Here is an 11459-nt window from a genome sequence, read left to right on the forward strand (position 1 = left end):
GGACAGTAAATAAGGAAGACCGTAGAAGAATTGATGCTTTTGAGTTATGGTTTTGGAGAATATTTAAAGTGCCATGGGCTGCCAAAAGAACCAATGGATCTGTTTTGGAAGAAGTGCAGCCAGAGTGCTCCTTGGAGGCCAAGATGGCCAAACTTCGTCTCTCATACTTCAGACCTATTGTCAGGAGGGATCAGTCGCTGGAGAAAGACACCATGTTTGGTAAAGTGGAGGGACAAAGAAAAAAAGGAAGACCCCCAATGAGATGGATTGGCCAAGTGGCAGCATTGATGGACTCAAGCGTGGCAACCGTAGTGAGCTTGACCCAGGATCGGGCAGTGTTTCGTTCTGCTGTGCATAAGGTTGCTGAGTCGGTACCAACTTGATGGCACCTAACAACAACAATAATCAAAACATTCCAGGATAAACAGAAGCTTAGGGATTTTGACAAAGTCAAACCTTCAATGAAAAACATCCTAAAGGGAGTTCTGTAGACTGCGAACCAAAAAGAACAGACAACAACTACAGAATGATGTACGTGGCAGCATCACCCTGAACTCAATGGACAAATGGAAGAGTCAAGAACAGAATAAAATTATAAGAACAGAGGATCTGGGAGGTCAGTCTATGATCAAAACAATAACAATTGTGAAAGAAGGTAAACACAGAGGAACAGAGATCCAGGTGGTGAGAAGGTAGATTACAGGATAAAAAAGACTGTCTTAAATGGAGGGAAGAATTAATGGAACAAAAGATGAACACAACAGTGGGGTTAGGGTGGGGGATTTAGTTTGGGTTTTGGGAGGGCAATACAAGAAGGGGGAGGAGGTGGAAGAACAAGATAGATAGGGAAACACTGAGACAGGTTTCTATGGCCTAAGTGGGATAGAGGTAAGTAATGATGCATGCTCAACCTTGAAACAACAGGGCTCTGTGATACAGGGATCTAGGCATAGTTTGAAGAGGGGAAATAATACTAAAATGCTTGACTATCTTATGAATATTGGTTTCCCTTGCCTACTATTGTAAAATAGACCTGTGAGTGGGATAGATAGGAATATTGGGAAACATGATTACAGAAAACTTGTAAGCCCGTCTTAGCCTATAGCTGATTGGAATACCTAAAAAGGGTTCTAGAACTTGCCTAGTGAAATAGGCCTCTTGCAAAGTATTTACAGAGTATAGGACCTTAGGTAGAATCCTGAGTCCTATCCAGAACTTCTGAGGTGGAACATTCCCACTAGAAAGGACAAGCAGACCAGCCTGGAACAACAGAAGATCTATCTTCAAAGAATGATCATCAGGAAATACACAAAACAAAAATGTCAGCATGTCTGGCTACTACAAGAATAAGCATGCTGTTCTCCAGGAAGCCATCAAAGCAAGCAATCAAGTTCCTTTAGGACAAACTCCCCTCTAAGACAGACTGAAACTCAAAGGGAACACATGAACAGGCATGTAAGCTTGCTGGTGACGACATTGGTCTACTGGTGAGTGGAAGAGGGGCGAAAGGCAGCAATGAAGAAATGGGCTGAGTTCAACCCCAGTCCATTGGATCCTGTTGACCTGGAGATGAGAGAGAAAAGAAGAAGGGCTGGTAGGTCCAATGTGTGGTGAGACCTGGGGACACTTGAGCCCATGGACAAGGACATAGCCACAGAGGGCTAATGCTGAGAGTGAAGCATCAGCTGATATGAAGTGAGGGGAGAAGCACAAGAACACCCAAACTTGCAGACAGCACCCGTTTGACCTACCCTGCATGGCTTGATAATCAGAACTCGACAAGAGGAACATTACAAAAAAAAAACAACTTTTTTTTGATAAAGGAAACAAGGGTAAATTGCTACAATTTGATGAACCTGACCTATACTCATGGATGTAGTAACTCTAAATACCAACAGAGGGGGAAGGAGTCTTCACATCAAGTGTCAATGCTCTCCCCTCTGTACAAAGGGTAGATAGGGACGGGCAACTTAGACATTGGCTACCTAAAATGAGGTGGCGATAAAGGCACAAAGTGACTGACTTACAAGGTTTCAAGAGGGAGTTTAGTTTAAGAGTGTGAGGCGGAAGAAAGAGTCCCCAGTGAATAGTTTCCATCTTGGTCTAGATGGGTCTGGTGAAAAAAGATGGGGATAAGATTCATATGATTCAATAGTGAATAACTGCATCTCTCACAATTGTAAAGGTAGAAGTTTTGTAACAAAAACAAGTGAGTGGTTAATCTTACAGTGCAGAAACAGAGGTCCCTAGGACCATCAAGGAAGAAGAGCACAAGCAGAATGCGGGACCTTATCCAGAGAAGCAGAGAAGCCAGAGACGGGGTCATGGAGATGGGGAGTGGCTGCAGATTCTAGATCTATAGGAAGAGAGGGGCTGAGAGCTGGTGGCCAGGAGGCAGGCTTACAGTATGTGCCCTTTGGAGGTGTAAATTATTATATAAGCTTGATTGTTCTTGGTGTTTTGTTTTTTAAAAAAAAAAAAAGCTAACATGAATAGGGAGAATATACTGGTAACATGGAGGGAATAATGGTACATGGAGGGAATAATAATCATTGTAATGAAACAAGGTGTATGATTTGTTGAATGTAAAACCGATGAACTGCCCTGTAAACTTTCACTCAACCCACAATTAAAACCTTAAAAAAAAAAAAAAAAAGAGTGACTGGAAGAAATGATGAAGTTAAAGGGCTGAACAGAAAATTTCAGAGCGGCACTACATCAACCTTCTATAAAAAGATACCAGACCTAGATGACCTAGTAAAAAAGACATTGAAAAGCAGTTTTATGTTTGTACTATGAACATATTTTCAGTACACACCGACTCCTTACTTATTGGCTATCTCCTTATCTGACATTTCCCATTTACAGCAATAATGAAAAATCTATCCCAGGAACAGTGCGTTAACAGTGAATGTTTGGCAGTAACGAACACAGAGCTGCAAGCAAGTGTAATGCTGGTTGTAATGGTTAAGGTTACGTGTCAACTTGGCTGAGCCTTATTTCTCAGTGCTTTTGCAGTCATGTAATGATGTCGTTTGTCAGTTTGGGGAAATTGTTGTCACCCTCTATATTGTGATCTAATGTCATCCTACATTTTTGTATCGTGATGAGTTTTGCAAAATGACCCTGTCTTTGGAACCTAACCATGTCAATAAATAGTGAGTTTATTTTTAAAAAAACAAAAATGAAGAACCAACCTTGCATTCCTAAAATAACCCCTCCGCCTCGGAAAAAAAAAAAAAAAAAAGAGTCCAGTTAGCAACTCCCAAAGAAGTCTCCCACATACCAGCTCCTCAGAAACCCTACAGGGTTACTATGGGTCGGAACCAACTTGATGGCACTTAACAACTCACACTGAAGTCAGTCTCAGAGTTGGTTTCATAAGGAACCCCGCCTGTTACAAGAGATGTGTGTCTTTTTTTCCTTAGAACAGGACGAAAGGGCCAGTGTGAGGAAGACAAGAGGGTACCCTGGAAGGGAAGAAAATCAGGCAAGATTAAACCAAGGATGCAATGCCTTCTACAAGCCAGCTCCGTCCATGTAAACTGTTGAGTTAAAACAGAAGTCATATCACATGAAGCAAGCAATATCTTCCTTCTAGGGTTGGAACTCCAACAACATTCTCCAAGCCACACTGAGAGTTTGTCCTTAACTCTTTCCTCATGGACATAAGGACACATCAGAGAAACCACAGAAGATCCCCGAGGAGAGAAGTAGAGACATTAGGACGAGAAGACCTCTTTAGGACCGTATTTAAGAAAACCCAGAGGCAGCATGGAATCTCAGAGGAGTTCAGTGATGAGTTAGTTATCCAGTAACTTGAAACCAGGCTGTCGTCAGATTCCCACAGTCCTCAAAGGTACAGCTGGGCTTCACAGGCTCTTCCTGCAATGTCAAATAGCCAAAAGGTCCCCTTTTGCTACACAGACATAGGTGAGGAGATCTGAGTTAGTCAACCAAAACATTACTTGACTTTACAACTCCAAAGGCAACAGCTATGCTCTCCTGACCCTCTTTGACAAGGTCCCTGTGCCTTTAAATATTTTTCAGTTTGGTAAACAGCTGACGTGCAAGCAAGAACACACATTTCTTGAGATACCCATCAGCAGGAGTCTCCAAGTATGCGAAACAGCAAGATAAGCATATTCGAATACCTAGGCTGGGATTCTAAACACTGGGCAGAGACTCTGAAACGTGCAGCGTGTGGGGAAGGTGCTCTGGTGGCACAAAGGTTAGGCACTTGGCTGTGAACTAAAAGGCTGGTGGTTCAAACCCACCTGGAGACTTTGAGGGAGGAAAGACTCAGCGAGCTGCTCCCGTAAAGACGGCTGTTGTGTCAGTACCGTCGAGTTAGTCCTGACTCATGGCGAATCCAGCATAGGGTTTCCAAGGAGCAGCTGGTAGGTTTGAATTGCCGACCTTGCAGTTAGCTGTCCAGTGCTGACCCTATAGCGCCACCGCTGCTCATGTAAAGCTCCTTATCCTATAGTGCCACACCACCCTGTAAAGAGGACAGCCAAGAAAACGCTATGGGGCAGTTCTACTGACACATGAGATGACATCAGTCGAAAATCAACTCAATAGCACCTAACTACAGTGTGCTAGAGAGACAAACTCCCTAAAGTGATTCCTGATCTAAGGAAGAGACAACCACCATGGTGGTGATCCTGAGCTGGCCCAGCACCTCACGTGACAGATCAGGGAAGTGAAGCCTGGAAGCACGGGTTTATTCAAGGTCCCACAACAGGGATGGGCCAGCATTAGCTCCTGCGTCATGTGGAAGGAAGCTCTGCAGCCAACATCTCCCCAACACAAAACCACTGCCTCAGATCCCCGCTCCCAGGGGTCTGCCCTACAGCTGTACTTGCCCCTAGCAGATGGGCACATTCTAAAGGTCCAGCAGTGAGGGCTGCTAACAAGACCAGGGGCACATCCACACCTGGTAACGCTGTGGCAAATCAACACGTGCTAATATGGGACAGCCGCCAAGACACGCTGTGCACTGGAAATGGCAGAGCAGGTGGGGAACATGACGCCAGGGTGAGAGAGAGATATTTATAATCACTGGACCCAGAAGGACACTTGACAAAAAACAGGGCCACGAAAGAGCGTAATATTTCACCAGACAAGCTTTTGTAGAGTTTGAATTTCCTACAGGTGAATATAACGCTTAGTCAAAAACAAATTACATGGCTTTTAAAACTGTGCTTGAGAGGCAGGTTGGTAACGCAACTAGGCAGTTAGATGCATGGGTGCGGGGGCTGAACGGTCAGGTTCAAACCATGAATAGTTAAATCTCACCTCCCTGACCATGAGTTTCCTTACCAGTAAAATGGGCAAAATGATAGAACCTGCTGCCTAGGTTGTTGAGCCAAATAAGTTCAGTGCCGAACATCAAGCATAGTGTGTAAATTGGCCTGGAGTGGCCCCAGGGTTCCCGTTGTCTTGAACTCCCTCTTCATAGGCGGCTGCATGATTGCCTGCTCATGTCCTTCCTTCAAGCCTTTGTTCCAATGCTACTTTCTCGGTGAGACCATCCCTGAACACCAATTTAAATCTGCAAACCTCTCACCTAGCCTGGCCTTACAACTTCATTCAATGCCTTCCACTACCTGATGCCCCCCCTAAAAATTAAAAAAAAAAAACCCACCACCCACTGTCATCAAGTTGGCTCTGACTCCCAGCAACCCCACAGGACAGAGTAGAACTCTCCCATAGGGTTTCTGGAGCTATAAATCTTGATGGGAACCTCATTTTTCTCCTGTGGAGCAGCTGGTGGGTTTGAACTGCTGACCTTTCAGTTAGCAGCTGAGTGCCACCAAGGCTCCTGCTGTGTGTTAAGTATCTTCGAGTCAGTTCTGACTCATAGCCCCTGTGTATATAAGGTTTCTGGAGTAGCTCTTGAGTTTGAACAGCTGACCTTGTGGTTCAAAGTCCAGTGCTGATTCTACAGTGCCACATCAGGAGTCCCACAGGCTGCTTAAGGCCCGTGAAGAAATCATTTCTTCTGGCCCTGCCAAGACAATCACAGTTCCAGACATCACATTTGTTGTTGTTGTTGAGTGCTGTCAAGGACTCCAGCCATCACATTTGTTGTTGTTAAGTGCTGTCAAGTCAATTCCGACCCATAGCGACCCTGTATAGGGTTTCCAAGGAGCAGCTGGTGAGCTGTTCAAACGGCTTTGCAGTCTGACGCATTAGCCCACAGCGCCACACCTGGACTCTAGCCATCATATTAGGAGTGAATTAATTAAATGTTTGACCAAATAGAGCAGGCTAATTGTTAAGGTGATAGTTTTGTAAAAAAAAAAGTTCCTCATCCCTCAAGGTCAGTTCAAAACTACCAACCATTTAGCAGGTGAAAGAAAAGGCTTTCTGTTCCCGTAAAAATATACAGCCTTGGAAACCCTATGCAGGGTCGCTATGAGTCAGAACTGACTCCAAGGCACATCACTACCACCACCACCTCTCCTGTATAGTTTCCAAGGAGCGAGTTTGAACCACCGACCTTAAGATATGCAGTCCAGTGCTAATCCTACAGCGCCAAATCATGAGTCCTTTCTCTCCCTGTTGTTGTTGTTGTTAAGTGTAGTGGAGTCAGTTCCGACCCATACTGACCCTATATAGGGTTTCTGAGGAGCGACTAGTGAGCCTGAACTGCCGACCTTGCAGTTCAAAGTGACCTTGAGGTGGAGTACTTATCCTATGGCACCACACCAGAACTCCACTCACAATAAAACAAGTCCCACCAATTTGGTTTTTGTTTCCCAGTGCATATGAAAGTTCTGTTTACACTATAGTCTACTAAATGGAGGCAGGTGTGGTGCTACAGGATATAGCGCCGGACTACAAGGTTGATCTGAATCACAAGGTCTGTGATTCAAACTTGCCAGCCACTTCTTGGCAATCCTATACAGGGTTGCTCTGAGTCAGAACTGACTCAATGGCACTTAACAACAACAACAAAGTCTAGTAAATAAGCACCGATAGTGCAGTGAGTTAAGCGTTGGGTTACTAACTGCAAGGTCTTAAGTTCAAACCTACCAGCCACTCCATGGGAGAAAGATGGGGCGAGGCGTTCTGTTTCCATAAATATTTACAGTCTGGGAAACCCTACCTCGGGTCTCTATGAGTCGAAATCAACTTGATGACAGAGAATGGGGGTTCTTGGTGGGGGACATTCTATAAAGTATGCATTGTTGTTGTTAAGTGCGGTCCAGTCAGTCCCAACTCACAGCGATCCTGTATACGATTTCCAAGGAGTGGCTAGTCTAGTGTTTATCTTCCAGTGCCACACCAGTACTCTTTATTACAAAAAACTGGTGCCCATAGACTTGCTAGTCACAGAGAGTCACAAACCTTCAACGTGAGAAAAAATGCGAAGCACAGTAAAACCAGGTATGCTTGTAGACTGAAAGCAGTATGCCAATCATCTCCCCTTCCAAGACCTTCCCTGGCCCTGCTCGCCTGCATTCTGCAGAGATGCTGTCCCTATAGGACTCTGGGCTTCCCAGGGCTCTCGGGTCTCATGTGGGGAAAATATAACCCAATCATCCAGAGTCCAAAAAGGAAAAAAAATTCACAACCCTCAGAATCTTCTAAGAACGGGCTGCTTTACTAGCTAGGTTTTCCATGAGACAGCAACACCATTGCTCAACAGGAGAATATAGACAACTTCTCACCACGTCCAACACCTGTTCAGAGAAAAAAGGCTGAAGCCAGCAGTCTCCAAGAGTCTGTGGTTTAAAAAAGAGAGAAACAAACTGAAACCTTGCACTTTTGAGTTAAACCAGCAAGGAGCATCTTTCATCCTCTTGTGGGCCATTTCAGGTCAGTCCATTACTGTGGGTGTGACTTGACTTTGGGCTGCTATACCCACGGGTGGGTTTGAAAGAGGAGGCCGCTAGTCCAGCAATTCTCAAGCCACTCCTACGTCAGGACCAGCTGGCCGTCTGTGAACGCACCAGAGTTTCTGACTCAGAAAGTCTGGGATTCTTATTGTTGTTAAGTGCCATCAAGTCAGTTCCAACTCACAGCAACCATGTATATAGGGTTTCCGAGGAGTGACTGCTCAGTTTGAACCACCAACCTTGCAGTTCAAATGACCTTGCAGTCCAGTGCTTATCCTGCAGCACCACAGCAGGTCTGGGGTTGTTGTTATTAAGTGTCGTCAAGTCGGTTCCGACTCATTATCAACCCTGTATAAGGTGTTCAAGGAGGGGCTGGTGTGTTTGAACCACCGACGTTGTGGTTCAAACTAACCTTGCGGTCCAGTGCTTTATCGCACGGCGCCATATCAGTTCCCAGGTGAAGAGATGCTACTGGTTAAGAACCACACTTTGAGAATCACTGCTATAAGGCAGTCTTCCATATTGGGGTCTCATATGCCTCAAGTGTACACAAGTAACCGTGTACAAACACGCACACACACACACACACACACAGAGTGGTCGGGAGCCCCTGCTCCACCCATTGGTCCTCAGACAGCCACACCCACCTGGCAGGATTCTGGCCCTGAGACAGTGGTTCTCATTCAAGTCCAGCATGAGCCTGTCACTGAGAGGCTCACCTGAAGTTCTTAAAATCCAAAGTTCCTTTTCTGAGCATGATTATGAGCAGTCCCACCCTACTTTTACTCTTCACACATGGGTAAGCCCCAGCTGCAAGATCCGCTTTCTGCTCAGAGATGCTTTCAAGTTTCTGAAATCAGAAGCAGAAGAGGAAGCCCCTCCTACCAAAACAACACACACAAAACTGCAGGCCCCTCGAGGAGAGCGGCACCCTCCCTGGTAGAAGGCACTTCTCTCAAGTAGGGGACCCTATTGCCCCACCCTGGGCAACTCCACCACTCACCAAAGTAATCGGCCTTCGGGTGGGCATCCATCTCCCGCTCCAGATGCTGGGTGAGGGCTTCTAATTTCAACTCGGCAGCTGAGGGTCCAAGCTCGGGTCCAGGGGCAAGGGTTTGGCAGGGCAGTCTCACCCTGGGGGGACTGGGGCTCTCTGAGAGCACAGGACCCAGGCTGCCATCATGGGACCAGCCAAGGGGACCCTCTTTCCTAGATAATTCAGGCAGGGTGGGTATTGCTGGATGGACAAGGTTGGTGGGGCTGAGCTTCGGACCAGTTCCAGGGTCTGTGCCGCCAGGCTTGGGACCTAGCCTAGAGGCCACACCCATCTGTGAGTTGCCCATGCCTGCAGATGAGGATGATGGGACAGAACTCGAAAGGTAGGATTTGGGACCATCCTGGAACCAGGGTTTGGGGTCCACAGTGGATTTGGGCATCATGCCAGAAACGTCACTCCCCATCCCTGAGTTTGTTCTTAGAAGAGTTCCTTTACTGGTCAGGGATGCTGAGAAAGAAGGAGCCCTGGACTGGGGGGGCCCATTCTCTGGGCCTGAGGAAGGAACGCCAGAGTTTACACGCTGGGAAGAAGAGGTGGACCAAGAGCCCACTGGCTTCTCACTACCACGGCCACCAATACCACCATTTTGGCCACTAAGGCCACTCTCAAAGGACCTGCTGGAGGCCCTAGACAGCTGCGGTTGGTACAGGCGATGATCCCCAGAGGGTTTGGACAGTGATGAGTCACTCCCTGGGGGCTCAGACCATCCACTCCCTGAACCGTGGCCCCACTTTGAGCTTGCCATAGAGAGGTTGTCATAGTAGTCTCCATGAGTGGGACAGGAATTATCTTCGCAGGGGCCTGGTTGGTGGAAAGCAGACAACTCAGAACTGTCCGGACCCTCCCCAGACACACACTCCTGGTTGCCATGCCGCAGGCCATGGGCAAACAGCTTGGCCCTCTGCTCCTGGGCTGCGTATAAGGGCTGCCCAGTAGCAATGGTGGTGGCTGTCCCAGGTGCCACTGCAGAGGCAGCAAGAGGAGGCTTGGCGGCACCATCCAGGGCTACCTTGTTGCCCAAGCGGCCCCCACCATTGGCTGGGCCTTGGCCTCCCCTGGGCAGGGTCTCCTCCTGCAAGAGCTGTTGCTGCTGCCGGAGGTGGATTTGGGCCATCTTGGTGGCAAACACTCTGCGAGTTTCCTCAAACTCGGGGTTGTTTCCCGCACCCTTGTCCACTCGGAAAAGTCCATCCTTGGAGGCCTCGTACATGTTCAGGTCCTCAATGAATTTACTGGCCTCCAGGCCCAGGTCGTCATACTTATCCATGTTGCTGCCAGGTGCTATGGCTTAGCTCGGTGTCCGGTGTGAGTGATGCGAGGCAAGGAAGAGAGAATGCTGGGGAAGGTTCGAGGTTCAAGTCCAGCCCTGGGCAGGTAAAGACTTCCACCGGTCCAACATCAGGGTCATGGCCCCAAGTCTTAAAAGTCCAGCAGTTCAGGTCTCAAGGCCAGATGGAAGAAGTTTTTCTGTCGTTCTCCAAAGCGCGTACACGTGGGGTCGCCTGGTGGTGTTTCACTGTCCACCGTCTGGCGTGAGAAGTTTTTGTGTTTTTTTTTCAAATCATAAAAAGAAAAAGAAATTATCACACAAACAACAAAAAAAATCACATCCTCTTTAAGCACTCAAACTCGGAAACCCACAACATGGCAGCGAGCAGCCGTTGGGCGGAGGCCGGGTGAAGTCGGCAGGGCCGGGAGTGAAGACGCCGCCAGACGGGCCCGAGCGGAGCGAAGGCGCGGCTGCAGCAGGCGCTGGCACGTCCCGCGGGCTGGTGTTCCCGTGATTTTCCTCCGGCGGCCCTGGGGCTGCAATCCCAGCCGGGGCGACGGGGGAGCGCGGGCCGGGATGCACGGACCGGCCCGCCGCCTGAGTCCTGACGGACCGACTGACGGGCCACGGCAGGAAGTTCACAGCAGCCGGTGTGGGCGGCCCATTGTCCAATGGCGACAGTGGCGCGGCGCGCGCGGGCCTGAGGGCAGCGGGACGCGGAAGTGAGTGAGTGGCTCGCTCGCCGGCCCGGCACCTCTCAGGTCCCGGAGGAGGCGGAGGCGGAGAAGGCGGCTGAGGGGCGGGGGCGCCACCGAGAGGCGGGGACTGCGCGCGGGCGGGTGCCCCGGGGCAGGCCTGCGTCCCGCTGCGCCGCGAGCCTCCCGCTCCCGGGTCGGGGAACTCGGAGCTGAGCCTAGTCTGTGCATCCCGCGCTCCAGCTCAGGGTGCGCGGGAGTTCCCCGCTGCCACTACCGGCGCTGCCCCGGAGAGTCCCGCCCAGAACCGGTGTCTGGCCTCCCTTCCCTGGCTGGTACCTGGCCCGCCCCGCCTTGGAAGCCCTGGGCGGAGGCCTGGGCGCGGAGACGGCGGGCTAGACGGCCTGAGCAGCCTGCGGGAGATAGCCCGCCGGGAGTTTGTGGGAAGCCCACCCGGTGAGCCGATCGAAGCTGCCTGACACTGCCGGAACCGTGCCCGCCTCCTGGATTGCCCAAGGCGCGCGCTGGATGTCCAAGGTGTCCCTCGTGGAGCTGGCCCAGCGTCCTCACTTTGACATAGGGAAGAC

General features: G+C 49.2%; 1 protein-coding gene across 1 annotated transcript in view; it reads right to left on the reverse strand.

Annotated features, from left to right (window-relative positions):
* LIMD1 (LIM domains containing 1) overlaps window positions 1-10174 on the reverse strand; it is an 86580-nt gene extending 76406 nt beyond the window's left edge. The window contains exon 1 of the mRNA XM_006868823.1: window positions 8854-10174. Coding sequence (XP_006868885.1) covers window positions 8854-10174 — 1321 coding nt within the window. The remainder of the gene's footprint in view (window positions 1-8853) is intronic.
* Window positions 10175-11459: the final 1285 nt, after the last annotated feature.

The sequence above is a fragment of the Chrysochloris asiatica genome, unplaced genomic scaffold (assembly GCF_000296735.1).
Source record: "Chrysochloris asiatica unplaced genomic scaffold, ChrAsi1.0 scaffold00124, whole genome shotgun sequence".
NCBI classification, from domain to species: domain Eukaryota; kingdom Metazoa; phylum Chordata; class Mammalia; order Afrosoricida; family Chrysochloridae; genus Chrysochloris; species Chrysochloris asiatica.